This window comes from Bubalus kerabau, chromosome 4 (assembly GCF_029407905.1).
Source record: "Bubalus kerabau isolate K-KA32 ecotype Philippines breed swamp buffalo chromosome 4, PCC_UOA_SB_1v2, whole genome shotgun sequence".
Classification (NCBI taxonomy): Eukaryota; Metazoa; Chordata; class Mammalia; order Artiodactyla; family Bovidae; genus Bubalus; species Bubalus kerabau.
This window is the reverse complement of record NC_073627.1, coordinates 67,087,297-67,114,247: the sequence shown is the minus strand read 5'-3', so window position 1 is coordinate 67,114,247 and position 26,951 is coordinate 67,087,297. Positions and strand designations below refer to the sequence as shown.

General features: G+C 45.5%; 1 protein-coding gene across 2 annotated transcripts; it reads left to right on the top strand.

Moving 5' to 3' along the window:
* The first annotated feature begins 761 nt into the window (after window positions 1-761).
* On the top strand, window positions 762-26,124 carry LOC129649795 (histone PARylation factor 1). 2 transcript variants are annotated; one of them, XM_055577642.1, is made up of 8 exons: window positions 764-923; window positions 12,332-12,491; window positions 14,221-14,410; window positions 15,702-15,800; window positions 21,528-21,678; window positions 23,327-23,414; window positions 24,840-25,012; window positions 25,889-26,124. In XM_055577642.1, exons 1-8 carry the CDS (start codon window positions 876-878, stop codon window positions 26,018-26,020), a joined length of 1,041 nt encoding a protein of 346 aa, XP_055433617.1. In that variant the 5' UTR covers window positions 764-875; the 3' UTR covers window positions 26,021-26,124. The 2 variants fall into 2 exon arrangements, with proteins under 2 accessions (XP_055433618.1, XP_055433617.1); XM_055577643.1 differs by lacking the exon at window positions 15,702-15,800 and having other exon boundaries at window positions 762-923.
* The last annotated feature ends 827 nt before the right edge of the window (window positions 26,125-26,951 follow it).

The following is a 26,951-nucleotide window of genomic DNA, read 5'->3' as shown; positions in this document are numbered from 1 at the left end:
CCAGGTATGGATCCTGGACCCCCTGCATTGGACCACCAGGGAAGCGCCCCCTCCCTGTCTTTTGTCTGCAGCAGCTCACATAATGGAGTGTTTATTTCAGAGGCTAGATGTGATATCTGTTGTCTTGAAAGCATGAAAAAGATTGGAAATAAATATCTTTTTTAAAATTGTATCTTGAATCAGGAGCTTAAAGTTAGGTGAATCCTAGAATCAATCACTCTCTTCAGGAGTACATAGGAATTCTTGATCCCATTTCCATTGTCTTTTATTAATCTGTTTCATTAACAATCTATCCCCTAAATAGTAAACCCAGTGACTTTTCGTAACTATTATTGTTGCAGTGTGTGTTTTCTCAACCTGTACTGTGATCAGCTGTACTTTTCTATTGTACTTTTGTTTTCTGTTGTACTTTTGTTTCTATTGTACAGGTTTTCTTGACCTGTACTTTTCTATTGTAGCATTTTATTGGGTCTGAGAACCTTCAAGTATGCAACCCCAACTGCTACAACTGATTTTATGTGTCGCTATATGGTTCTGGTAGTTAATGTGTGAATTCTCATTCTTTAGAATACTACAGAATGAGGCCTATATATTTTCTTTTACATATAATTTGACAGAAACGTTTTAAAATGCAGTAATTCTTTAAAGGAAAACCAGATGCTCAAGTGGGTCAGCCTGCGGAGGGCGCACCTGCCCGGCAGGCGGAGTAGGCGGGGCCTCGGCCACGCGCAGACTTGGAGGCGGGCAGGGGGCGGTGCCTTTTCTCTGTGCGCGCGGCGGCGGGGGGAAACGATTGGTGACCCTTGAACCGGAAGTGGCTGGCGGCGCGCGGGCTCTCGGCGGGACCGGCTGGCACGGTAGCCTCTCGCTGCAGGATGGTGGGCGGTGGCGCGAAGCGTAGACTCCGCGGAGAGGGGCCGCAGGTACCGCATTGAGGTCCGAGGGCGGCCGTGGGCCCGAGGATCGCGCGGCGCGTTTGTCCCCGGCTGGAGGGCAGGCCGCGCGCTGCGGTCGGAGCGGAGAGCGGCGCCGCGCCTCGTCTCCGGGTCCCTCGGGGGCGCGTTGACAGCTCAAGGCCGGTTACAGTCTCGGGGCCCAGCCCTGGGGCGGCCATAGCCCGGGGTCCTCGGGGTCAGGTTGGCGCGGCCTGGCGGACCTCCCCCGGGGGGCGGGTTGACTTAGCCCACTCCCCCTACACCACCCTCCCTGTCCCACCCGCAGGATGGCCTGTGGGGCCCCTCCTGTGGAGCCGTCCCCGAAGCCGGTGACTCGGGGGAGCGGTGTCGGGGCGCTCGGGATAGGGAAGAGGGGCGCTCACTCGGAGGGGCCGTCTGCTTAGGCTTTCTTGCATCTCACGTGCGTCAGCACTGCAAGAACAGGAAAGAGTCCGGCTGGAAAGAGTAAAGGAGGGTTTCCAAAACTTCCTTCAGGCGCGCTGTCAGCTGGGGTGCAGGTGGTGGCGGGGTGGGGGTGAGACGGTGCCGGAGGGCCAAGTTCTGGGCGGCCTTTGCCCCCATCGCGCTTTCTAGGAATACAAGGGTAAATAAAGGATAAGGGCAGCCCTGAGGGGGACAGGTACTACATAGTCTTGAACTCTAGTTATTGAGAATTGGGGGATCCTGAACTAGCATGTGAGCTGAGGCAGCGCTGAAACGCTCGTTCCTCCCTTTAAAGGGGCAGTGAACTGCTCTGACAGAGTGTTAGTGTTAGGAAAAGAGTCTCAGAAATGAAGAGGAGTCCACAGAGGCTACGGTTAACCTAATATAGGTAGCACTTATGTATTCTGTGTTAGCACTGTTCTGTCTGTGTCTACAAATAATTTATTGTCACAGCCTTATGATATAGGTACTACATAGACCTTTTGTGTAGCTGAGAAAATAGGGCACAGAGGTTAGATAACTCGCCCAAGGTGACAGAGCTGGAAATGGCAAGAGTCAAGAATCTCCCTGAGCAGCCTAACCAGTATGCAAAACTGCCTTTTATCGAGGTACATTTAAAGGCTCTTCTTTATAACATCTTAGATTTGCGCCTGTCTTTGAAAGTCTAACCAGAGGCTGTTACACAAACAAGAGGGAGGGTGGGTCAGGGCTTGATGAGTTCCTGCTGTTGCCTGTTTGCAGTTGGAGAGGCAGCATGCAGTGGTTGAGCACCACCCCCACCCCCCAACCCCGGAGCTGGCCCACCTGGGGTTCGGTGCGGTTCTTCACTTTCTAGGTGGAGACCCGGGGCAAGTCACTTAACCTCGGTTTCCTCCTCTGTAGAGTGTGGCTAATCAGATCAGATCAGATCAGTCGCTCAGTCCTGTCCGACACTTTGCGACCCCATGAATCGCAGCACGCCAGGCCTCCCTGTCCATCACCAACTCCCGGAGTTCACCCAGACTCACGTCCATCGAGTCAGTGATGCCATCCAGCCATCTCATCCTCTGGCATCCCCTTCTCTTGCCCCCAATCCCTCCCAGCATCAGAGTCTTTTCCAATGAGTCAACTCTTTGCATGAGGTGGACAAAGTACTGGAGTTTCAGCTTTAGCATCATTCCTTCCAAAGAAATCCCAGGGCTGATCTCCTTCAGAATGGACTGGTTGGATTTCCTTGCAGTCCAAGGGACTCTCAAGAGTCTTCTCCAACACCACAGTTCAAAAGCAATTCTTCAGTGCTCAGCCTTCTTCACAGTCCAACTCTCACATCCATACATGACCACAGGAAAAACCATAACCTTGACTAGACGAACCCTTGTTGGCAAAGTAACGTCTCTGCTTTTGAATATGCTATCTAGGTTGGTCATAACTTTCCTTCCAAGGAGTAAGCGTCTTTTAATTTCATGGCTGCAGTCACCATCTGCAGTGATTTTGGAGCTCCCCAAAATAAAGTCTGCCACTATTTCCACTGTTTCCCCATCTATTTCCCATGAAGTGATGGGACCAGATGCCATGATCTTCGTTTTCTGAATGTTGAGCTTTAAGCCCACTTTTTCACTCTCCACTTTCACTTTCATCAAGAGGCTTTTTATTTCCTCTTCACTTTCTGCCATAAGGGTGGTGTCATCTGCATATCTGAGGTTATTGATATTTCTCCTGGCAATCTTGATTCCAGCTTTTGTTTCTTCCAGTCCAGCGTTTCTCATGATGTACTCTGCATATAAATTAAATAAACAGGGTGACAATATACAGCCTTGAAGTACTCTTTTTCCTATTTGGAACCAGTCTGTTGTTCCATGTCCAGTTCTAACTGTTGCTTCCTGACCTGCATACAGATTTCTCAAGAGGCAGATCAGGTGGTCTGGTATTCCCATCTCTTTCAGAATTTTCCACAGTTTATTGTGATCCACATAGTCAAAGGCTTTGGCATAGTCAATAAAGCAGAAATAGATGTTTTTCTGGAACTCTCTTGCTTTTTCTATGATCCAGCGGATGTTGGCAATTTGATCTCTGGTTCCTCTGCCTTTTCTAAAACCAGCTTGAACATCAGGAAGTTCACGGTTCACATATTGCTGAAGCCTGGCTTGGAGAATTTTGAGCATTACTTTGCTAACGTGTGAGATGAGTGCAATTGTGCGGTAGTTTGAGCATTCTTTGACATTGCCTTTCTTTGGGATTGGAATGAAAACTGACCTTTTCCAGTCCTGTGGCCACGGCTGAGTTTTCCAAATTTGCTGGCATATTGAGTGCAGCACTTATAGTACCTGTTAATAGCTCCTGAGGTACTTCTGGGGATTAGATGAGTTGCATCTATAGGTGTTTAGAAGAGTGGCAGGCACTGTAGTAAGTGCATAACAAGTACTTACCACTAACAGTGTTTACTGTCATCTTTATTGCTGTTAGTTAGTATCACTACTGGGGCTTCCCAGGTGGTGCTAGTGATAAAGAGCCAGCCTGCCAATGCAGGAGACTTAGATGCTCCTGGGTCAGGAAGATCCCCTGGAGGAGGAATGGCAACCCTCTCCAGTATTCTTGCCTGGAGAATCCCACGGACAGAAGAGCTTGGCAGGATACAGTCCATGGGGTCGCAAAGAGCAGAAACAACTGAAGCAACTTAGCATGCACGATAATACCATCAATTTTTTGATCCAATTTGAACAGCCTTTTTGTTCAGTTTAATTTTTTATGACCTGTGACACATTGTAATCTTTGGCATAATCCACTGTTATCATTGGTCATGGCCCACTTTGACCTCATTTGTTTAGTTATAGAACAGACACCTGGGAAGCCATTGCCCAGCCCAGGGACTGAAAGGAGAACCACAGCTCTCCATCTTCACGGTCCTCACTTGTCCTTTCTGCCCAGCGCCTTCCTGTCACCCTTATTCAGTGAAGCTACAATCCTCAACTGTCTGTTTTTCCTTTATCTTCTTATTTTACTTTTATCACCCATGAGTTTATTGTGCGTGTCTGAACATATTTTGAACTTCATAAAATGGCTGTCATGCTGTATATAATCTTTGGGGATTTTTTTCTTCATTTAATGTTGTTAACATTGATCCATATTGTGTGTGGCTGTTTCCTTTTCACTAAGTAGTACTCCGTTTTGAGCCCTCTGAACTCATAATCACAGAAAACTAACCAGTCTGATCACATGGACCACAGCCTTGTCTAACTCAATGAAACTATGAGCCATGCCATGTAGGGCCACCCAAGACGGACGGGTCATGGTAGAGAGTTCTAAAAAAACGTGGTCCACTGGAGAAGGGAATGGCAAACCACTTCAGTATTCTTGCCTTGAGAACCCCATGAACTGTAGGTAAAGACAAAAAGATAGGACACTGAAAGATGAACTCCCTAGGTTGGTAGGTGCCTAATGTGCTACTGGACATCAGTGGAGAAATAACTCCAGAAAGAATGAAGAGACGAGGCCAAAGAAAAAACAACACCCAGTTGTGGATGTGACTGGTGATGGAAGTAAAGTCCGATGCTGTAAAGAGCAATATTGCATAGGAACCTGCAATGTTAGGTCCATGAATCAAGGCAAATTGGAAGTGGTCAAACAGGAGATGGCAAGAGTGAACGTCGACATTCTAGGAATCAGCAAACTAAAATGGACTGGAATGGATGAATTTCACTCAGATGACCATTATATCTACTACTGTGGGCAAGAATCCCTTAGAAGAAGTGGAGTGGCCATCATAGTCAACAAGAGTCTGAAATGCAGTACTTGGATGCAGTCTCAAAAATGACAGAATGATCTCTGTTCATTTAAAAGGCAAACCATTCAATATCACAGTAATCCAAATCTATGCCCCAACCAGTAATGCTGAAGAAGCTGAACGGTTCTGTGAAGACCGACAAGACCTTATAGAACTAACACCGAAAAAGGATGTCCTTTTCATTATAGGGGACTGGAATGCAAAAGTAGGAAGTCAAGAAACACCTGGGGTAACAGGCAAATTTGGCCTTGGAGTACAGAATGAAGCAGGACAAAGGCTAATAGAGTTTTGCCAAGAGAATGCACTGGTCGTAGTAAACACCCTCTTCCATCAACAGAAGAGAAAACTCTATACATGGACATCACCAGACGGTCAACACCGAAATCAGATTGATTATATTCTTTGCAGCCAAAGATAGAGAAGCTCTATACAGTCAGCAAAACAAGACCGGGAGCTGACTGTGGCACAGACCATGAACTCATTGCCAAATTCAGATTTAAATTGAAGAAAGTAGGGGAAACCACTAGACCATTCAGGTATGACCTAAATCAAACCCCTTACGATTATACAATAGAAGTGAGAAATAGATTTAAGGGTTTAGATCTGATAGACAGTGTGCCTGAAGAACTATGGGTGGATGTTCATGACATTGTACAGGAGGCAGAGATCAAGACCATCCCCAAGAAAAAGAAAGGCACATAGGCAAAATGGTTGTCTGAGGAGGCCTTACAGATAGCTGTGAAAAGAAGAGAAGCAAAAGGCAAAGAACAAAAGGAAAGTTATAACCATTCGAATTACAGAGTTCCAAAGAGTAACAAGGAGAGATAAGAAAGCCTTCCTCAGTGATCAGTGCAAAGAAATAGAGGAAAACAATAGAATGGGAAATACTAGAGATCTCTTCAAGAAAATTAGAGATACCAAGGGGACATTTCATGCAAAGATGGGCAAAAGAAAGGACAGAAATGATATGGACCTAACAGAAGCAGAAGATATTAAGAAGAGGTGACAAGAATACACAGAAGAACGATACAAAAAAGATCTTCACAACCCAGATAAATCAGGATGGTATGATCACTCACCTAGAGCCAGACATCCTGGAATGTGAAGTCAGGTGGGCCTTAGGAAGCATCACTATGAACAAAGCTAGTGGAGGTGATGGAATTCCAGTTGAACTCTTTCAAATCTTAAAAGATGCTGTGAAAGTCCTGCACTTGATATGCCAGCAAATTTGGAAAATTCAGCAATGGCTGCAGTACTGGAAAAGGTCAGTCTTCATTCAAGTCTCAAAGAAAGGCAGTGCCAAAGAATGCTCACACTACTGCACAGTTGCACTCATCTCACATGCTAGTAAAGTAGTGCTCAAAATTCTCCAAGCCAGGCTTCAACAGTACGTGAACTTCCAGATGTTGAAGCTGGATTTAGAAAAGGTAGAGGAACCAGAGATCTAATTGCCAACATCTGTTTGATCATCGAAAAAGCAAGAGAATTCCAGAAAAACATCTACTTCTGTTTTATTGACTATGCCAAAGCCTTTGACTATGTGGATCACAATAAACTGTGGAAAATTCTGGAAGAGATGGGAATACCAGACCACCTCACCTGCCTCTTGTGAAACCTGTATGCAGGTCAGGAAGCAACAGTTAGAACTGGACATGGAACAACAGACTGGTTCCAAAGAGGGAAAGGAGTCCGTCAAGGCTGTATATTGCCACCCTGCTTATTTAACTTATATGCGGAGTACATCATGAGAAACACTGGGCTTGATGAAGCACAAGCTGGCATCAAGATTGCCGGGAGAAATAGCAATAGCCTCAGATATATAGATAACACCACCCTTATGGCAGAAAGTGAAGAAGAACTAAAGAGCCTCTTGATGAAAGTAAAAGAGGAGAGTGAAAAAGTTGGCTTAAAACATTCAGAAAACTAAGATCATGGCATCTGGTCACATCACTTCATGGCAAATAGATGGGAAAACAGTGGAAACAGTGAGAGACTTTATTTTGGGGGGCTCCAAAATCACTGCAGGTGGTGACTGCAGCCATGAAATTAAAAGACTCTTGCTCTTTGGAAGAAAAGTTAAACCAACCTAGACAGCATATTAAAAAGCAGAGACATTACTTTACCAACAAAGGTCCATCTAGGCAAGGCTATGGTTTTGCCAGGGGTCTTGTATGGATGAGAGAGTTGGACTATAAAGAAGGCTGAGTGCAGAAGAATTGATGCTTTTGAACTGTGGTGTTGGAGAAGACTCTTGAGAGTCCCTTGGACTGAAAGGAGATCCAACCAGTCCATCCTAAAGGAAATCAGTCCTGAGTATTGATTGGAAGGACTGATGCTGAAGCTGAAACTCCAATACTTTAGCCCTGATGAGGAGAACTTTGAAAAGACCCTGTTGCTGGAAAAGATTGAAGGCAGGAGAAGAAGAGACGATAGAGGATGAGATGGCTTGATGGCATCACCGACTCAATGGACATGAGTTTGAGTAAACTCTGGGAGTTGGTGATGGACAGGGAGGCCTGGCGTGCTGCAGTCCATGGGGTCGCAAAGAGTTGGACACGACCGAGCAACTGAACTGAAAACTCCATTGTTTGAAAATCCTGTAACCATTCTCCTGTCAATAGGCATTTTCATTTATCCTATTTTCCACTCATAAAACAGTACCTTTCTATGTATATCATCTGGTTCATAAATGCACTTTGCAGACTTGAAATGATACCTAAAGTTACAAGGTCAATTTGATCCTGAAGGTTAGGATTTCTCAGTTTTGGTTCTGCGGACATTTGAGCCAGTTAGTTAAGCTTCTCTTAAAGGGCCCCTCCTGTGTTGTAGGACACTTAGCAGCGTCCCTGGCCTCCACCCACTAGAGTAGCAGTAGCACACGCTCCCTCCCAGATTTGTACAATCAACAATGTCTCCAGACACTGCTGAGTGTGTCCCCCTGGAGGCAGGATGGCTCAAGTGGAACAACCCTGATGTAGATGGGAAAGGAAGGACAGGAAGGAAAGTTCCTACCACTTCCTCAGAGACTGAAGATGCGTAACCTTTGACCAGGAATTTTATCTCTGCGGAGATGGGCCGGGTATCTAAGGGGCATTGCAAAGCCTAGCCTACTTAGAAAATACACTTATATTGCAGAGATGCTGGAGGGAGTTTTATAACCAATCTGGCATTAAAGGACCTTTTCTGAAATAATTTTTTAACTGTTTTAATTGTTTTAACCTCTCATATCCAGTTATATCTGACAATTTCCTTCCGGTATGATTGCTTAGTCTGTTTAAACAAGAGGCATGATGGCATCCTGTTTACCCAAACAAGGCAAAACCTGCTCTTTTCTTTCTTTTTTTATTTCATTTTTAGTTATTAGGCTATAGCCGATTAACAATGTTGTGATAGTTTCAGGTGGACAGTGATGGGACTCAGCCACACATATATGTGTATCCGTTCTCCCTGCAAACTCCCCTCCCATCCAGGCTGTCATGTAACATTGAGCAGAGTTCCCTGTGCTCTACAGTAGGTGCTTGTTGGTTGTCCATTCTAAATGTAGCAGTGTGTTCATGTCCATCCCAAACTCTCTTATTATCCCTTCCCCTGCATCCTTCCCCACCTCAACCCCCACACCCCACCCCCAACCATAAGTTCATTCTCTCAAGTCTGAGTCTGTTTCTGTTTTGTAAGTAAGTTCATTTGTATCATTTCTTTTTAGATTCCACATATAAGGGATGTCAAAGGATATTTCTCCTCTGTCTGACTTCAGTCAGTGTGACAATCTCTAGATCTACTTATGTTGCCACAAATGACATTATTTTATTCTTTTTAATGGTTGAGTAATATGCCATTATATATACACACCACATCTTTATGTATTCCTCTCTTGATGGACTTTCAGGTTGCCTCCATGTTTGGCTATTGTAAACAGTGCCTCAGTGAACACTGAGGTACATGGATCCTTTCAGATATGTTTTACTCTAGATATATGCCCAAGAGTGGGATTTCTGCATCATATGGTAGCTCTATTTTAGTTTTTTTAAGGAATCTTTATACTGTTCTCCATGATGGCTATACCAGTTTATATTCCCACCAACAGTGTAAGAGGGTTCCCTTCTCTCCACACTCTCTCCAGCATTTGTTGTTCATGGATTTTTTGAAGATAGCCATTTTGACTGGTGTGAGATGATACCTCATTGTAGTCTTGATTTGCATTTCTCTATTTAGCAAAGTTGAACATGTTTTCATGTGCCTCTTGGCCATCTGTATGTCTTCTTTGGAGGAGTGTCTGTTAACTCTTTTGTCCATTTTTTGACTGGGTTGTTTGTTTTGATGTTGTTAAACCTCATGAAGTGTTTGTAAATGTTGAAGACTAATCCATTATAGGTCATATTACATGCGAGTATTTTCTCCCAGTCAGTGGGTTGTCTTTTCATTTTTTTTTTTTTTTATTGTGTTCTTTGCTGTGCCAGAGCTTTTAAATAGGTCCCATTTGCTTTTGTTTTTGTTTCCATTATTCTGGGAGACAAAAAAGATATGCTGCAATTTATGTCAGAGAATGTTTACAGTGCCTGGTCTCACATTTAGGTCTTTAATCTATTTGGGTTTATTTTTGTGAGTGAGTTGAAGGATGATCTAATTTCATTTTCTTACAAGCAGCTGTCCAGTTTTACCAGCATCATTTGTTGAAGAGACTGTCTTTCCAACATGTGTAGTATTGTCGCCTTTGTTGTAGGTTAATTGGCTGTAGTTGCATGGGTTTATTTCTGGGTTTTCTATCCTGTCCCATTGATCTAGATTTCTATTTTTGTGCCAGGGCATACTGTTTTGATGACTGTAGCTTTGTAGTATAGTCTGAAGTCAGGGAGCCTGAGTCCTCCAACTCTGTTTCTCTTTTTCAAAACTGCTTTAGCTATTTGAGGTCATTTGTGTCTCCATAGAAATTTTAAGGTTTTTTGTTCTAGTTCTGTGAGAAATTGGTAATTTGATAGGGATTGCATTGAATCTGTAGATTGCTTTGAGTAATGTAGTCATTTTTACAATATTGATTCTTCTAATCCACAATCATGGTATATCTCTCCATCTGTTTATATCTTCTTCAATTTATTTTGTTAGTGTCTTAGTTTCCACAGTATGGGTCTTTTACCTCCTTGGGTAGGTTTATTGCTAGGTACTTTATTCTTTTTGATACAATGATAAGTAGAATTGTTTCTTGAATTTCTCTTTCTGATATTCTGTTGCTAGTGTATAGAAATGCAACAGATTTCTGAGTTAATTTTGCATCCTGCAACTTTAGCAGACACACTGATGAGCTCTGGTAGTTTTCTGGCAGCATCTTTAGGATCTTATGTGTATACTGTCCTGTCAACTGCAGACAGTGACGGTTTAACTTCTTTTCCAATTTGGATTCCTATTCTTTCTTTCTCTTCTCTGATTGCCATAGCTAGTACTTCCAAAACTGTATTGAATAAAAGTGGCGAGAGTGGACATCCTTATGGGCATTCTTGTCTTGTTCCTGAGCCTAGATGAATGCTTTCAGCTGTTCATCATTGAGTATGATGTTGGCTGTAGGTTTGTCATATATGGTCTTTATTATGTTGAGGTGTGTTCCCTCTGTGCTTACTTTCTTTAGAGTCTTTATTGTAAACAGCTGAATTTTGTCAGAGGCTTTTTCTGCATCTGTTGAAATGATCATATGTTTTTATTCTTCAATTTGTTAATATGGTGCATAACACTGATTTGCAAATATTGAAAAATCCTTACTACCCTGGGATGAATCCCACTTGCTCATGGTGTATCATCCTTTTAATGCATTGTTGGATTTGGTTTGCTGGTATTTTGTTGAAGCTTTTTGCATCTGTTTTCATCAGTGATACTCACCTGTAACTGTCTTTTTTTGTGTGGTGTCTGTCTGGTTTTGGTCCAGGGCGATGGTGGCCTCATCGAGAGTGTTTGGAAGTGTTCCTTTCTCTACAGTATATGGCGACATAAACTTGGTGAACCTGATCTGGGAATTTACAGAAGTGGAGGGGAAGGTCTTTGGAAGGGGCTGCAGTCTCTCACAATGACAGTTGAATGGGCTGCCAGTAAATTATGAATTGTGTCTCTTTAAAGTTCACACTGGGGTTTCCCAAGTGGCACAGCAGTAAAGAATCCATCTGCAATGCAGAAGATGCAGGTCTGATCCCTGGATTGGGAAGATCATTTTGAGTAGGAAATGGCAACCCACTCCAGTATTCTTGCCTGGAAAATACTGTGGGCAGAGGAGCCTGGTGGGCTATAGTCTATGGGGTCCCAAAGAGTCGGACATGACTTAGCACAGCATACATACCTGTGAAGGCATCTGGCCCTGGTCTTTTGTTTGTTGGGAGTTTCTTGATAAACATAGTTTCAGTTTCAGAGTTCGTGATTGACCTATTCATATTTTCTGTTTCTTCCTGTTTCCGTTTTGGGAGACTGCATCTTCCTAAGACTTTGTCCATTTCTTCTAGGTTGTCCATTTTATTGGCATATCGTTGCTCGTAGTCTCTCATGATCCTTAGTGTTTCTATGGTGTCCATTGTAACTTCTTCTTTTTCATTTTTCATTTTATTGATTTGAGTCCTCTCCCTTTTTTCCTTGATGAATCTGGCTAAAGGTTTATCAATTTTGTTTATCTTTTCAAAGAACCAGCTTTTAGTTTTGTTGATCTTTGCTGTTGTTTCCTTTATTTACGCTCTGACCTCTATGATTTCTTCCCTTATACTAATTTTAGGTTTTGTTCTTTCTCTAGTTGCTTTAGGTGTAAGATTAAGTTGTTTATTTGAGATTTTTCTTGTTTCTTGAGGTAAGATTCTGTTGCCATAAATTTCTGTCTTAAAACTGCTTTTGCTGCATGCCATAAAACCCTGCCCTTTTCTTATTCCTCATTTCCTGCTGTTTACCTTTTCTTTTATACATTTTGGTTTTTTGCTTTCTATGTTTCCATTATCTTAGAGAGATGTGTTTAGATATTTGTTGTGTGTGCCCCTCCTGACCCAGTATATTATATACTCTTCTTTCTCTCCTTGCCCAAAAGAATCCCCAGATTTTACTCATACACCATATAGTTTTAAAGAAAATGCATGTATCTCATAGAGTTGGGTGAATAAGATAGGCAATATCGTTAAACAGTCCATATTGCTGAAATTACTTTTAGAGAAACTAAGTTTTGTGTGCTGATTTTCAGTGTGAAAAACCGGTCGATGTGAAGAAGAGTAAGTCCTATGAAGCTGACGTGCCCAGTGACCTTCGGAAAGAGGTGGAAAGCCATTACAGGCTTCCTCTGCCTGAAGATTTCTACCACTTCTGGAGGTTCTGCGAAGGACTTGACCCTGAACAGCCAGCTGGTGAGTGTTCCAGAACCTTCCTCCTGCTGCTGCCAGTGGAAAAGGCAGTAGGAAGCTGGACTCAGGATCTAAGCAGTTCACAGAAAAGGAGCTTCCCCAAAGAGGTGTGAAATCAGAGAAGCAGAAGGTGATGGTGTCACTGTGCCGTGTTACACTAGCAGAGGCGCATCGCCCCGCAGCGCGCTCTGATGAGCGGGGAGGACGGGCGCGCACTCTGACCGTGAGCGTGACTTACAGCTGCTTCTAGGAGCCTGTTGTACGGATGCAGTGAACCCAAACCTGTGTTCAACAGCAGCGAAACAAGAAGTAGGAAACAGCGTATGTGCTCACAGTCACACATCTGTTCAGTGGACTGTATGTATAGTTTCAGAAGAATCCGGCAGATTTGCAGGCAGTAATAAAGCATCGTGCCTGGAATATTTTAAGTGAAAAAAGAGACCGTGTATAGCTTTTGCTGCATTAGTATTACATCAGGAACATACACAGCCACGCACACAGATACACACCACACACAGACATACAGACACAACGCACACACACAGACACAAGCACACATCCCTGTATACTGTGTGGGCATACTGTCCCTAGAAGGTACACCAAAAACGGGTCATGTTGCAGCAGTTACTTTTCCTTGTTACCCTTTTGTACTGATGGAGTGTCTTCGTGCGCTGTGGGGAAGCACTGCCTGGACTGTAGACTGTAGACAGGAATGTATACCGGGAGAGAGCTGGGCTTGGGCCGTGTTATCCACACATTGCAACCATGCAGCAGCAGCCTGTCTACAAGTATTCACAGACGTGTACAAGCGTGTTAGCAGAGATGGCTGCTGAAGCAGTGTTTAGAATGAAAATGTAACAAACAGTAAATGCCTATCAATAGAGTAGATATCCTCTTTCTTTAAAGAAACATTTAGTAGCCTGAGAAACTATTCAGAGGATTTAAGTGAGAACAGGATGAAGAACTAAAAAGCAGAGTACAAACAGCAAGATCTCCCTTTATAGCCCTATCTCATATCTGTTCATGGAGGGGGATGTTATTTCCCCCCTCCAAGTCAACTATCTCCATGCCCTTCTCACTGTTGGCCCTTCCAAGAGTTCTCCCTCCGCGGCATCCTGGGCCCTGGTCCTGCCTCTGCGGGAAGCAGAGGGGCCTGTCTGTCATAAGCGTGCACACCTGGCAACTCCTACCAGTGACTGGAGAAGGAAGTGGATTCAGCCTGGGTTAGGGTGAGCCAGATGGAGCACCCAGGAGGCCAGGAATTGAGACTGATCAGTAGTTGAGGTGGGGGAGGGAGGAAGTACTTTAATTAAACACATTTGTAGTTAAATTACTTGTCCTCATGGGCTAGCCCTCTTGCCTCTCCCTTGGTCTGGGTGTGCTCAAATATTTGAGGCAACAGCTGCATTGCATAGTAATGAGACAAGCTAAACGTCTGCAGCTCTAATAGGCCCCCAGGAACACAGAACTGTCCTGTTTGGGCCAAAGTCAGAAACAGCAGGAGTGTTTGAAAGGTCCTCAGTGGTAAAGTTACGAGGAAATCCTAAATGTAAGGGCCACGTCTTCATTGCTCTGATTTCTTTTCCATAGAGTGTTTACAGCAGACATCTTCAAGTGACTGAAGACTTCTTTTACTTTAGAAGCTCTTTTTAAAGATGGTTGCTTAGAAACATTTTTCTGAATGAAAGGTACTATTTTCTGCTTCTTCTAAGTAAACTTGTTTAATTTATAGATTCACTATCTGCAAGCCTTGGACTTCGATTAGTGGGTCCTTATGATATCCTTGCCGGAAAACATAAAATAAAGAAAAAATCATCAAGCTTGAATTTTAATCTTCACTGGAGATTTTACTATGATCCTCCTGAGTTCCAGACCATTATTATTGGAGACAGTAAAACTCAATTCCACATGGGGTATTTCAGGTAAGGGTCATTTCTTCTAAAATACAGCTTTGTCTTTGTTTAGTCACTAAGTCATATCTGGGTCTTTGTGACTTCATGGACTGTAGCCTGCCAGGCTCCTCTGTCCATGGATTGTCCAGGCAAGAATACTGGAGTGGGCTGCCATGCCCTCCTCCAGGGGATCTTCTCAACCCAGGGATTGAACTTGAGTCACCTGCATTGGCAGGCGATTCTTTAGCACTGAGCCACAAGGGGAGCCCTTACTTCTCCCAAAATACAGCTATTGCCCCTTTTATGAGTGCAAGCAGACATTCACTGGCCTCCCCAAGGCGAAGGGCATGTACCCTCTGTTGGTGGTGTTCTAACCTACTAACCTACCCTGGAATGGATGAACTTGTTAGGCCAACCTCATCAGTTTTTCTGCTGTGCTTATAAACTTTTTTCTTTGGGGTTGAGAAGAGCTCTTTTTGCCCAGGGAAGGTAATTCGGAGCAGCTGCTGTGACTTAAGTTAGGCATGTGCTTCTGAGGGCTGTGGAACTAAGCACACACTCCGAAGCAGACTGGTCCTCTTGTTTATTGTCTGGGTGGCCCTGTACCAGTCCCCTGTACCCGTGACTTTCTGTGACTCACTTTCATTCCACACACCTAACAAGAATATCTGGGGGTAAATGGATACATGCAAGATGCTCAGACTTTTAGAACTAGAGCTGGTGGGGGCGGGGATCCCTTGTCCACTTGAGGGGTGCTGTCGTTGACGGCGGGGTGAGGGACAGAATGTGGAGGGAACGTAGGGGTGCTGTGGGCACCCAGGGCTGGGAGTCGGGCCCTGACCCGCTGGCCTCCCGCTGCCCGTCCAGGACCTTAGCTGAGTCACCTGGTCTCTCTGTGTGGTTTCCTAGTCATACAGTAAAGGGCCTTGGTCGTCGGTATGCTTCCAGTTCTTTACCGCAAACATTCTGTGGTCCTCCTGTCTCGTTTCTTTTTGCTGCTCCACCTTCTTTCTTTTTCACAGACTGTAAAACTGGGGTGGGATGATTGTATGTAATTTCACCTCCTTTTGACAAGCTTTATTCCCCCTTTCTTTGTATTTAGGTGTAAAAGTAACTAGGTCCTAAGAATCTTAATTTTAGGTTCTGTTATATAAATGAGATTTGTTGTGGATATTCCTAAGAAGCCTAGAACTTAAACCTAGCAAATTCATTAGCAATTTTTTAAAAGACATGCAGATATAAATTCTTATTTTCAAACCTAAAATCCTCCCTTCTGATAAGTTATGGGCAGCTAAATTTTTACTACCTTTCGTTTAAACAGGGATTCTCCTGATGAACTTCCTGTATTTGTCGGTACAAATGAAGCAAAGAAAAATTGTATAATTGTTCAAAGTGGAGATAATGTGTTTGCTGCAGTCAAGTAAGAAAATATTTCACTACCTCTCCTATTGATATTTGTTTACAATTTTTATACCGTATCAGTCTGTCTCTGATTTTTAGAGCATTTCCATGAATTTTGCAGACTTCCCTTGCATACACACTTCATCTTTTCACCAAACAATAGACTCTTTTCTAACTACTTAATGAAAATATTACTTAAACTTGACCTTATTTGTCCCATGGCAAGGTCACAGGATTTTTAGGCATCTGACTTTAAACACAGTCATGGCGAGCTCCTACTGAGAAGCTGCATTACGTGAAATGTGATTCACACAGGAGGTTGCGTGTCGTGAAGCAGGCAGTCCGCACATCCTGGGGGCAGGGTGGGAGTGAGGGGCCGGTAGGGGGATGTTGTTGACTCAGCTCAGTGGTGGGTGGTCTCTGACCCCCAGGGAAGAGCTGGGGAGTGGGGCTCTGGGACTACATTGTCTGTCAGGATCTGGGCCAGTGAGAGGGAGCCCCTTGCCTGCCATCCCTGGACATTGGGGACGGGACAAGACGGTCATGTGCCTCTGCGAGCCAGTGGGGCTGGATCCGGTCTCCACCCTCTGATATCAGGGCCTCGTCTTCAGTAGGGCAGGGGGGCGAGCGGCATGAGCTGAAGCACAGGGTGGGCCTCACGGGGGCACCTTGCTCTGTCCTGGGCAGCTGCAGGCCCCGTCCGCAGCAGCTGTGCAGTGGACTGTAATAAAATGAAGAAAGCATCTGACTCGCTAAGTAGATCATGTTTGTGTGACGTCTTTTAATCACCTGCTTTTAAAAAGACTTTGATTCCCTGTGCTTGCATGGCACAGATTGGCAGTAAACAGAACTCGGACTCAAGTCTGTCGGTGCGCCTGCAGGGCCCCTGCACGTGCAGACCGCTGCGTCCGAAGGGCAGAGGGCTCCCGGCAGGCTCCCTTCTCTCCTGGCAGGCTCCCTTCTCTCCTGGCAGCTCTGACGTTACAGAAGGTGTGGCTTGCTTTTCATATTTTATATGGTTCTTCACACCCTTCGTTGTTTGTTTCCTTGTCCTTCTCCTGCACCGATGTGTGGGTTCATGGGAGAGAGGCTTTTTCCTATGCGCGGCACCTGCTCTGTGAGTCAGGCATTCATTCCACAAACTCTGACAGCAGAACCACCACGTTTCCTTCAGTCCTACTGGTCTTATTAAAAAGAAAGTTCAATTGTTATCTAAAATAATACAAGATTGTTCTGGCATTTTTTAGCTTATCAGAACACAGAAGAAAGAAAACAAAAATTCATTGGTGATAAATTTATAATTTAGGGGAAGACCACCAAGGATTTGAGTAGCTAATGTTATTCAAAAAATGTTTTGTACTTTGGTAATTTATATCAAACATATGTTTGATAAAGTATTAATAATACTTCTATAGATTATAATACTTTTCATTTATTATAGATTATAATACTTTGTGTATATTTAATATAATTTTTGAGACTTTATTGAAATCAGTTAATTAAAATAATTTGTATATCAGCCTGAGTAAGGTGTTTTCAGGCAGACCATTTGTTAAAAACAAATTATTTATGCCTAGGGAAACTAGTTTTCTTTGTGTAAGATTTAATAGTAGCCCTAGAAAATGCAAATTCGGCTAACAAAGGTGAGTAAAAATTAAAGAGTGGTAATACCCAGTGGAGATCAGCCCTGGGTGTTCTTTGGAAGGAATGATGCTAAAGCTGAAACTCCAGTACTTTGGCCACCTCATGCGAAGAGTTGACTCATTGGAAAAGACTCTGATGCCGGGAGGGATTTGGGGCAGGAGGAGAAGGGGACGCCAGAGGATGAGATGGCTGGATGGCATCACTGACTCGATGGACCTGAGTCTGGGTGAACTCCGGGAGTTGGTGATGGACAGGGAGGCCTGGCGTGCTGCGATTCATGGGGTCACAAAGAGTCGGACACGACTGAGCGACTGAACTGAACTGAACTGAATGCCCAGTGGTGTTTACCGTGTAAGAAATCCTTGTGCTCTGTGTTAATTGGCAAAACGTTTATGGAGAGCAGTTGGAATACGGCTGTTTATATATTTTTTCAAAGATTTCTTCACAGATAATGAAGGTTGCCAGGTACTGTGCTGCACCTTAAATTGGCAATTCCATTCCTAGCTCCTTATCTGAAGAAGTTTTGGGTTCGTACACAGATATCTGTATATATTGCAGGTTATTTATAAAAAGGAAAAGTTGGAAAAAATGCACATTTCCAGCAGTAGAGAAAATTAGGTAAGTAAACAGAGACTATCCATGCAATGTAGCACCAGGATATTGATCCATCAGTTTAGGAAGGTGTGGACACATTGCGTAAGGAGGTCATGTAACAGAATGGTGTGGAAAGGTCCCCGCTTCACATCCTGGAACGCACACAGAAATCCGGGTAGACTGGAGGTTTTAAAATTCGTATCTTTATACAACAAAATTAGAAGTTATTTTCTTTATTCTGTTCTTTCTTTTCCCTAAAATAATTGTAGCAGTAGTCTGGACCTCACATACTCCTGAAAGGTCTCAGAGACTGTAGGGTGCACAGGCTGCTCTGGGCACTGATGCTGAGTTAATGGTTTGAGGCCCGCACATGGGAGCTTCACCTCAGCTGCTGCTCCTCAGCTCCTCCAGAGCAGGACTCGGGAACATTTTTTAAAACTACCTATTACAGGTAAATCTGAGTGTAGCCCAGAGGTGCACTTCTGTAACTTTAATTAAACAAACATTCATTTCAGTGGACATTTAATGGGTGCGTACTTCGATTGGGGCCCAAAGACCATTTAAAACATTTGCTACTTTCTCTAAATATGGCCAGAGTGTCAGGTCTGGGGTCGAGTTGCACTGTTAAATATCCTCGTCTCCTCTCCCCTGCGCCCGGACGTCCTCTGCCGCCCTGCCTTGCTGTCCTGTGTCCTGCGGACTTACTCTCATAGGCCATGACTTTTCAAGCAGTGGCTCTGAGTAGAGTCCTTGAAACTGGGAACCCAGGAGGTTCTGACGTGTGCTCAGTTCCACGGCGGCTCTCGGACAGTGGGTGTGTCGGCTCAGGGGCCGTGAGGGGCGCTCTGGGTGGTGGTGGGGGTGTTCTCTCACCCCTCGACGGGCACGCGGCAGCGGGTGAGCGGCGGACAGTGTGGTCACAGCACGGCCACGACGCGAGTGTCAGCACGGTCCCCAGGTTGCTGACGGAGCTGGAAGGACGAATCAGGCCCTGAGGCTGGGCGCCGGGTGGGACGTGCGGAGGGTCTGGCTCTGAGAGAGGCCCTGTGGGACCAAGAGCTGAGCTCAGCTGTTTTCCACTTCCACTGGAGAGAGTGGCCAGCACACAACCGGGTATACTGATCTGAGTGTTTGGGAGACGTTTTCTCAAATGAACTGATGAAGACAATTGACTGCTGTCATTTCTAAAAATTCAAGATTTGAAAAGCAAACATTAGAATTGGGGGAAGTTGTAACCAGCCTTGTGAGCATGGCAGCCGCTCACTTCTTGAAGACTTTGCTACTGTGATGGGTGGTGCTGTGGCTGTGGTCTCCCCCACCATGACCGGACGGGGAGTCTGGTGTGACGGCGAGCTTCACTATGGGGGAGAGCTCTATAGCCTAGTGAACTGATCTTTTCCTCACGAGCACCGCAGGAGTCTCCCGAGGTCCAGGCTCACTCATGGCTCTCGTGGAACAGCACAGGACGTTCTGGCTCTTTCCGTGGGTACATCTCCACCCGGAGCACCACAGAGCGGTGTCAGCTCAGGTTTGAAGCTGAGACGGAGCTGAGCAAGCAGGAGCGGAAATGGTCCTGCCTGGCAGCAGGGCCGCCGGTAGGGGTGGGCCCTGCCCCGAGAGGCCCTCCCCTGGGCCCGAGGGAGGCAGGGAGGAGGCGCGCCTTGGAGAGGGGCAGTGAGGGGAGGGGCCCCAGGCCCGGGCCGCAGCGTGCTGTGCGGTTGTGTTGACAGACCGACCTCCGCCTCCCGGCTGCTGAGGCCACACAAGGTGTGCTGGGACTTTGCTGTAATTAGGAGACTCTGATCCTGGTGGTCTCGGCTTTAACCAGCGCACACTCATTCTCTCAGCTTGGTACGGTGTGGTCCTCTGCCTCAGCTTCCTGATCTGTAAAATGGGGTTGAGAACAATGCCCCAGCAGGCACTGCCCAGCGTCAGTGCTGGGCAGGAGCGGCTTCCTCCCGCGAGCCTGGCAGTGGCTGCAGGAAGGGGACTGGGCCAATTCCAGCTTGCTCTTGCACTCTTGACTTTCTGCTCTAGCGGTAGAAGTCTTTCTTTAAAAAAATTACTGCAGTATAGTTGGTTTACAATGTTGGGTTAGTTTCTGCTGTACAGCACATGAATGAGTTATACATATATCCCGTTTTTTAGATTGTTTTCCCATGTAGCTCATTACAGACTATTGTGTAGAGTTCCCCGTGCTGTATACAGTAGGTCCTTCTTAGTTATCTGTTTTATATAGTGTGTACATGCCAGTCCCAATCTCCCAATTTATCCCTTACTTCCTGGTAACCGTAAGTTTGTTTTCTACATCTGTAACTCTATCTTTTGTTTTGTAGATAAATTCATTTGTATCCTATTTTTACGATTCTTTCCCTCACTTCACGTAGTATGATAGTCTCTGGGTTCATCCGTGCTGCACAGATGACATTATTTCGTTCTTTTATTGCTGAGTAGTATTCCATTGTATGTAGGTACCACATCTTCTTTACCACCCCTCTGTTGATGGACATCTAGGTTGCTTCCATGTCCAGGCTGTTGTGAATAGTGTGCAGTGAACACTGGGGTGCACGGACATGTCTTTTAAGATTATAGTTTTCTCCAGGTGTATGCTCAGGAGTACGGTAGCTCTGTTCTTAGTTTTTTGAGGACCCTCCATACTGTTCCCCATAGTGGCTGCAACCAATTTACGTTCCCACCAACAGTGTAGGAGGGTTCCCTTATCTCCACACCCTCTCATGCATTCTTAACATAAAATTATTTCCATAACTGGCAATAATGTACTATTTCACATACCTTTAAAATTTATTTTGTATACTTCGCTGGTGGTCTGGTAATTAAGACTCTGTGCTTCTACTGTTGGGGGGCATGAGTCCAATCCCCTGTGGGGGAACTAAGATCCCACATGCCTTACCATGCAACCAAAAAAATAAAAGTGAAAATAAAAGTTACTTTAAAAAAAAGTTATTTTGAATTGTGCTTTTGTATTAGCTTATAAAATAGTTTTGCTTTCCTTTACATTTTTAAAATTTCTTAACACAGATTTGAAGGTAACATTTAAAAGAATTTGCTGATGTTTAAGTATTATAAAGGTCCTCCAGTTCTGCACAAGTGGAAAGTTGTTTTTTGGTGTCTCCACATTCTTTTCTCCTGTTACATCAGACTTCTGCAAGGTTGTATGTCAGATCCTAGCATCGAGTGATGCAACATGCACTTGGCTTAACCTCACTTTTTAAGTACCTTACGTCTTGGTTGTAGACAGCACAGGGATAAACAGATCTTGTTTGCTGTTTCTGTGACTGGCAGGTATTTATTAATACTGCTTTTCTCTTGTCTGAAGAATCTGTTAGGGGCTTTGAGAGAACGTTGGTGGTTATTCTGCCTTCTGTTTCTCGGGGTTTGATGTCTGTAACTTGGCTCCCCTCAACTTCCCAGGGTCGGTGCACTTAGTATAGTAGCGTACATACGAATGAGGGCTACATACTAATGAGGGCTTTTACTTCTTTTTCAGATTATTTTTGATGAAAAAACTTAAAGAAGTAACAGATAAGAAGAAAACTAGTCTCTTGAAAACCATAGATGAGAAACTCACAGAAGCAGCTAGAGAACTGGGGTTCTCCCTGGAGCAGAGAACTGTGAGGATGAAGCAGAGAGACAAGAAAGTATGAGTCCTACCTGTCGGTCTGTTTGCTGTTTCAGGGTTGGGGGGCGGCGGGGGTGGGTTCCTGCTCTCCTGCATCTCCTCCCCTCCCCTCCTGAGGAGAGCTGCCCCCGCCTCCCACAGAGCTGGCTCCAGGGTGGTTCGGGGGCTGGACTGGAAGAGTCCTGCAGGTGTGGTGGGCACGAGACAGGGCACCCTCGCTGTGGTTGCAGAACTCAGGCCAGGCCAGCCCGGTCTCTCCTTAGTCTTGACCTACCAGTCGCTCATCTCATAGTAGAAGAGCGGCTTTGTACCTCACACTTGCTTACATTTCTTTTTTTAATAGCTAAGGTTGGATGATTTCATGCCAGGTGATTTTGGGTAGATTTGTAAAGGTCTGCCTTACGGGCTTTATAGTCAGCCCTGAGGGTAGTTGGCATATGGGCGATGTTGTTCCTGAGCTGTGTACTGGGGTGTGTGAATTCCTCCAGGAACTGGTGTGAGAAGTCTTCTCTCCTTGCTTTATTGAGCCCACCAGCCTTCCTTTTGCGCCTGCTGTGTGAGTGGAGTTTCATAAATAGCAGATACCTCTGGGTTTGGGATCCTTCGGGTTTTTCACTTGCACCTGCCTGGGTAACTGAGAAGCTGAAAGAATTCTGCTTTGGGGCAAATGAGAATTCTCTGAGTCCGTCCTGATAACCCCTGAGGAGGGACATTTATTACTGAAGTCTGGACACCCAGTCTCCTCCAGCCTCTGAGCAGTGTCTCCTGCATGTGGCTGCTTCATCTGTGCATTCTCAGCCAAATGAAGTACTAGTCAGCCCTGAATAAGCTAGTACTGGTAACTAAGTACTTTAGCTTAGTTATTAAAAATCCTACTCCAGTTCCTTTTCTGATCCTGACTCAGCTGCAGGGGTGGGTGACTTTCAGGTAAGTTGTAGTCACTGAATTCCTGTCTTATCAGCTCTTTTAGTCCTGGAGGTCAGGAAGTAGTTTCTAAAAGTGGCCATGGCATGAAACTCCCTGCATAGGGATTTCATGTTGCTGTTTGACCTCTCCAGTTTTCACCAGGGGCCTTTTCCCACCTTAGAGTGAGGGGGAGGGGAGCGTGTCTCACCCCGCTGTGACATAGCCTGGTAAACACATAAATAAAAAGAAAAAAAGCCTTGGAACCATGATTTCAACCATGGTGATAATGGTTGTCATTTGCCTCCATAAAGGGCACCCCAAAACTAGAAGCTGCCTGACTTAAGGGAAGTTTGCTGGCAAGTCTGAATGCTCCTGGGGACCTGCGTTTCGCTGACGGGCAGGAGTTCTGGCCACATCCCCTCCTACTGGGCGGGCCTCTGGCTCTCTGCGCAGCAGCTGTGGCTGGGGACTGAACTGACACCACCCCCTGCCTCTGTGGCGGGGCACACGGGGTGACTTCCCTATGCTGACAGTTAGTAAAGGCCATTCATTGCACTGCTCTGTAATTATTTCAAGTGCTTGACTTCTACCTGATTTTAAAGGAAAGAAATAATAGTAAACTTCTGCCCTGGGGTCCAAATTTACTGAAATAAAAGGCACAAATTATATTTTGGCAGAAGTCTTAAGAGTCTGTGTATGAGCTTTATTTGCCCCCTTTGTTGTTTTCATCTATTTTCCATGTTATTTTTGTTTTATTTAAGGTGGTGACAAAGACCTTTCATGGGGCAGGCTTGGTTGTCCCAGTGGATAAAAATGATGTTGGATACAGAGAGCTCCCTGAAACGGACGGTAGGGTATTTATGTGGTCATGAGCATGTGTTAATGTGTGGGGGGAGTTTCCTTGTGTTGAATAGGTGGAGACAGTTCCCCACCCCACCTGCAGTGACGAAGGGCTCAGGCTCTGGGGTCAGGCAGGCTTGAACTGAAGCTGGGTTTGCAGCTGTGTGGCCTTAACCAGTTGTATAGCTTTATTAAACCACGTCTTCCATCTGTCACATGGTGAGTGGCAGTGAGTACTGTCCAAAGGGGTGTCTGGGAGTAACCCGATACATAAGGTGCTTATTATTAATGCACTGCTTGCCTAACAGCACTCGGAACAGTGTTTTTACAAGTTTAAACAATACGAGCCTATGGTCTAGGTGACTTTTTCTACTAATTCACAACCTTTGACATTACGGTCAACTTACACCATAGTAGTTACTGAAACAGCAAGTGTTTGTGGACAGTTTTCCATCTGAATGTAGGTTTTTTTTAGCTTTTAGAAGCCCATCCTGAGTTACTTCTTCTGTAAGTACTCTTTGCAAATGGACTTTTCATACACAAAATCTAACTGTTGCTTTGTTGAAAAGGATACACAAAATCTGATGCTTTGTTGAAAAGGAGGATAAAATCTCTCCTGAGCGCTCTGCCTGTCCCCTTGCCCTTCCCCTTTCGTTTTCTCCTGGGAACACCCCTTCATCTGGCTCCCTTGGCAGGGGAGGGGTGGGGCGTGCAAACAAGAGGGCATCGAGATCAGACATCTTAAAGCACTGGTTTTTTCTAATGTGGATAAATGTTAAGCAGTTTTCTCTATTTTATCTCAAATTGCATTTGTGCTGTGGCCCCACACCCCCATGTTGGTAAAGGAATTGGTAAAGGTTTAATTCCACAGTGATTTGTCTCTTGTATTTTTCTGTACTGCTTTTTTTTTTTTTTTTTTTTAATTTTATTTTATTTTTAAACTTTACATAACTGTATTAGATTTGCCAAATAGTACTGCTTTTTAAAAGTAAGTTAGACAAAGGCAAAAAGAGCAAACTTTACTATTAGGATTTTTTTTTTTAAACCCAGCTTCTGGTGTGGATGAGCCCAGAGTGGGGCTCTGTGTATGCTCGGTCTCCATACTGTTTTTGATTTTTTTCAACCATTTAAAAATGAAAACACATTCTTATCTTAAGGACAGTTAAAAACAGGTGGGCCAGGCTTGGCCATGGTCTGTGCACCCTGGACTAGCCCAGGGAAAATCTCTGGAAGTTGGTGTGACTCCTGGTTGTAGTTAGACTCATGGAGAAACAACTTTGCTGGAACAAGAAATGGTTTTTGTTAAGATTCGAGCATAAAAATGGCTAAAGTAAAACGGCTGATGTGTTACAGCACCAAGGCAGGAGGCCCCAGGGACGGTGTCACGGGGAGGCGTGGGTGCTCACAGCTAATGCTGAGGCCCTGCTCTCTCAGCCAGCCTCAGGAGAATCTGCGGGACAATTGTGGAGGCCCCGAGCGACGCCGACAGACTGCAGGCCTTTGCCCCCGTCCAGGAGATGATGACCTACGTGCAGTTTGCTAACGATGAGTGCGACTATGGGATGGGGCTGGAGCTGGGGCTGGACCTCTTCTGCCATGGCTCCCACGTGAGTGAGCACCCCCCCACACACACACACGCGTGGGGTATGGACTCAGCTGGAATTTCAAAATGAACTTTTTGAAATTATTTTAAGCAGATTCTTGAAAGATTCTTGAGTTCTAAGAATATTTCCTATTTGAGGTTCATCTTATGTTTCTGGCCAAGGTGAATGACCAAGACTTTTTTGCCTTCAGGTATATGTTAACATGGGGCTTCCCAAGTGGCTCAGTGGTAAAGAAACCCGCCTGCAATGCAGGAGATGCAGGTTCGATCCCTGGGTGGGGAAGATCCCCTGGAGGAGGAAATGGCAACTTGCTTGGAGAATCCCATGAACAGAGGAGCCTGGCGGGCTACACTCCTCAAAAGAGTTGAACATGACTTAGAAATTCAACAACAAATGTTCAAGTGACCTATTAGCTACGTATACAGCTTCAGTGTGACACACACACCTTCTTGGGCTCCATCTCATTCTCCATAGGGGATCTGTTCTGTGTTAGATGAAGAGCAAATGCTATTTGGCAATATGCTTTAAAATCTTTAAGACTTAGTGGCGATGTTTTATCACTAACACCTCCTCATTAAACAGGAGACACCCACTCACAGTTCCAGCAGGGGGTACCTCAGCTCTAGTTGTTTCAGGGTCAGGGAGGCAGGTGATACGGTGACTTCGGGGCTGTCACCTGCCTCAAGTCCTGTCTTCCCGGCAGTGGCCGTGGGAGTGTGGGGAGCGCTCCCCGACCCTCTGTCCTGCTTGTGGCCGCAGTCTGTCCTCCCCGGCCACGGCACCTGGAGACAGGTGAAGGGTCTGCATTCGGGATGTGGGCTCTGTTAAACAAGTGCCTGCTGCACTCTCTGGCTAATGTCACCTTCTTTGGTTTTTCAGTATTTTCATAAAGTTGCTGGCCAGCTTTTACCTCTGGCATATAATCTGCTGAAGAGGAATCTCTTTGCGGAAATTATTGAAGCTCATCTAGCAAACAGGAGCCAAGAGGACGTGGACCAGCTTGCAGCATGAGGGGGGCTGCCTCTCTGGTGTACAGGATTGCAGAGCTTTAGTGTGAAACATGTTCTTCTGTTTTTAAGGACTACAGGAAATAAATGGATGGCAACTTTTCTAAAGCTCTGGTGGCCTGCTTTTCTTTCAGCCAGTTGGGTCACCTGCACGGTGATGCTCAGCTCACCTACGGAAGAGGGGGTTCAGCCCCACTGTCCCCTTCAACAGCAGGCCATGCCCAGCGCCTGTGGATGAGCCCGGAGGAGTTGGGTCCCGAGACTAGGGGTTAACACGAGCTGCAGCCACAAGGACGGGGCCTTGGGGCCCACCCCAGCCCCTCCCCAGCTTCAGGTGGACAGCATTCACTCAGCCCCTGGGGTCCATTCCTCCCGGCACTGCTCCCAGGGCTCGGTGTGTCAGTACAGCACAGGATGCGGACACAGTGTGTGCTCAACACACCAGGAGGGTTTTCCACGACAAAGTACGCACTGGGTCTCCAGTGCAGTCCAAGGGGAGCTGTGTTTCACCAGATGCAGATCCTTTTTAAACCTGACAAGACATCCCTTACCTTACAGACTCAGAGCTCATGGTCAGATGCAAAGCAGCAAGCTGTGGATGGGCCACAGGCCCGTTAGCAGAGCTTCCCCCCTGAGGTCACCTGGCTCACCCCCATCTTGTAGGACCAGCTGGGCCTGCCCACGGAACTCTCCAAAGTTACTGTGTCGCCGCCTCCTGAGTCCCAAGACCTGGAGTCTTCGGGACAGCAGAAGCAGGACACACTCCCGGGGAGGCCCTGGAGTCAGACGAGCCTCCGAATGGACGTGCGCCTGGTGAACACGGTGCCCCTCGCTGGGTGCCAGGGGGAGTCTCTCCAGCACTGCCGGAGATGACACGCCCACGAGTCACAGCTGCCCTCAGCTGAAGCCCATGTCCAGCACCGCCCCCCTGGCCA

What these genes read in the sequence shown, in the direction of transcription:
- LOC129649795 (XM_055577642.1), top strand. Translation starts at nt 876, where the DNA reads ATGGTGGGCGGTGGCGCGAAGCGTAGACTCCGCGGAGAGGGGCCGCAG. An exon ending in TTCCACATGGGGTATTTCAG is followed by an intron (nt 14,411 to 15,701) that starts GTAAGGGTCATT and finishes TCGTTTAAACAG; the next exon opens with GGATTCTCCTGATGAACTTC. An exon ending in TCTTCTGCCATGGCTCCCAC is followed by an intron (nt 25,013 to 25,888) that starts GTGAGTGAGCAC and finishes TTGGTTTTTCAG; the next exon opens with TATTTTCATAAAGTTGCTGG.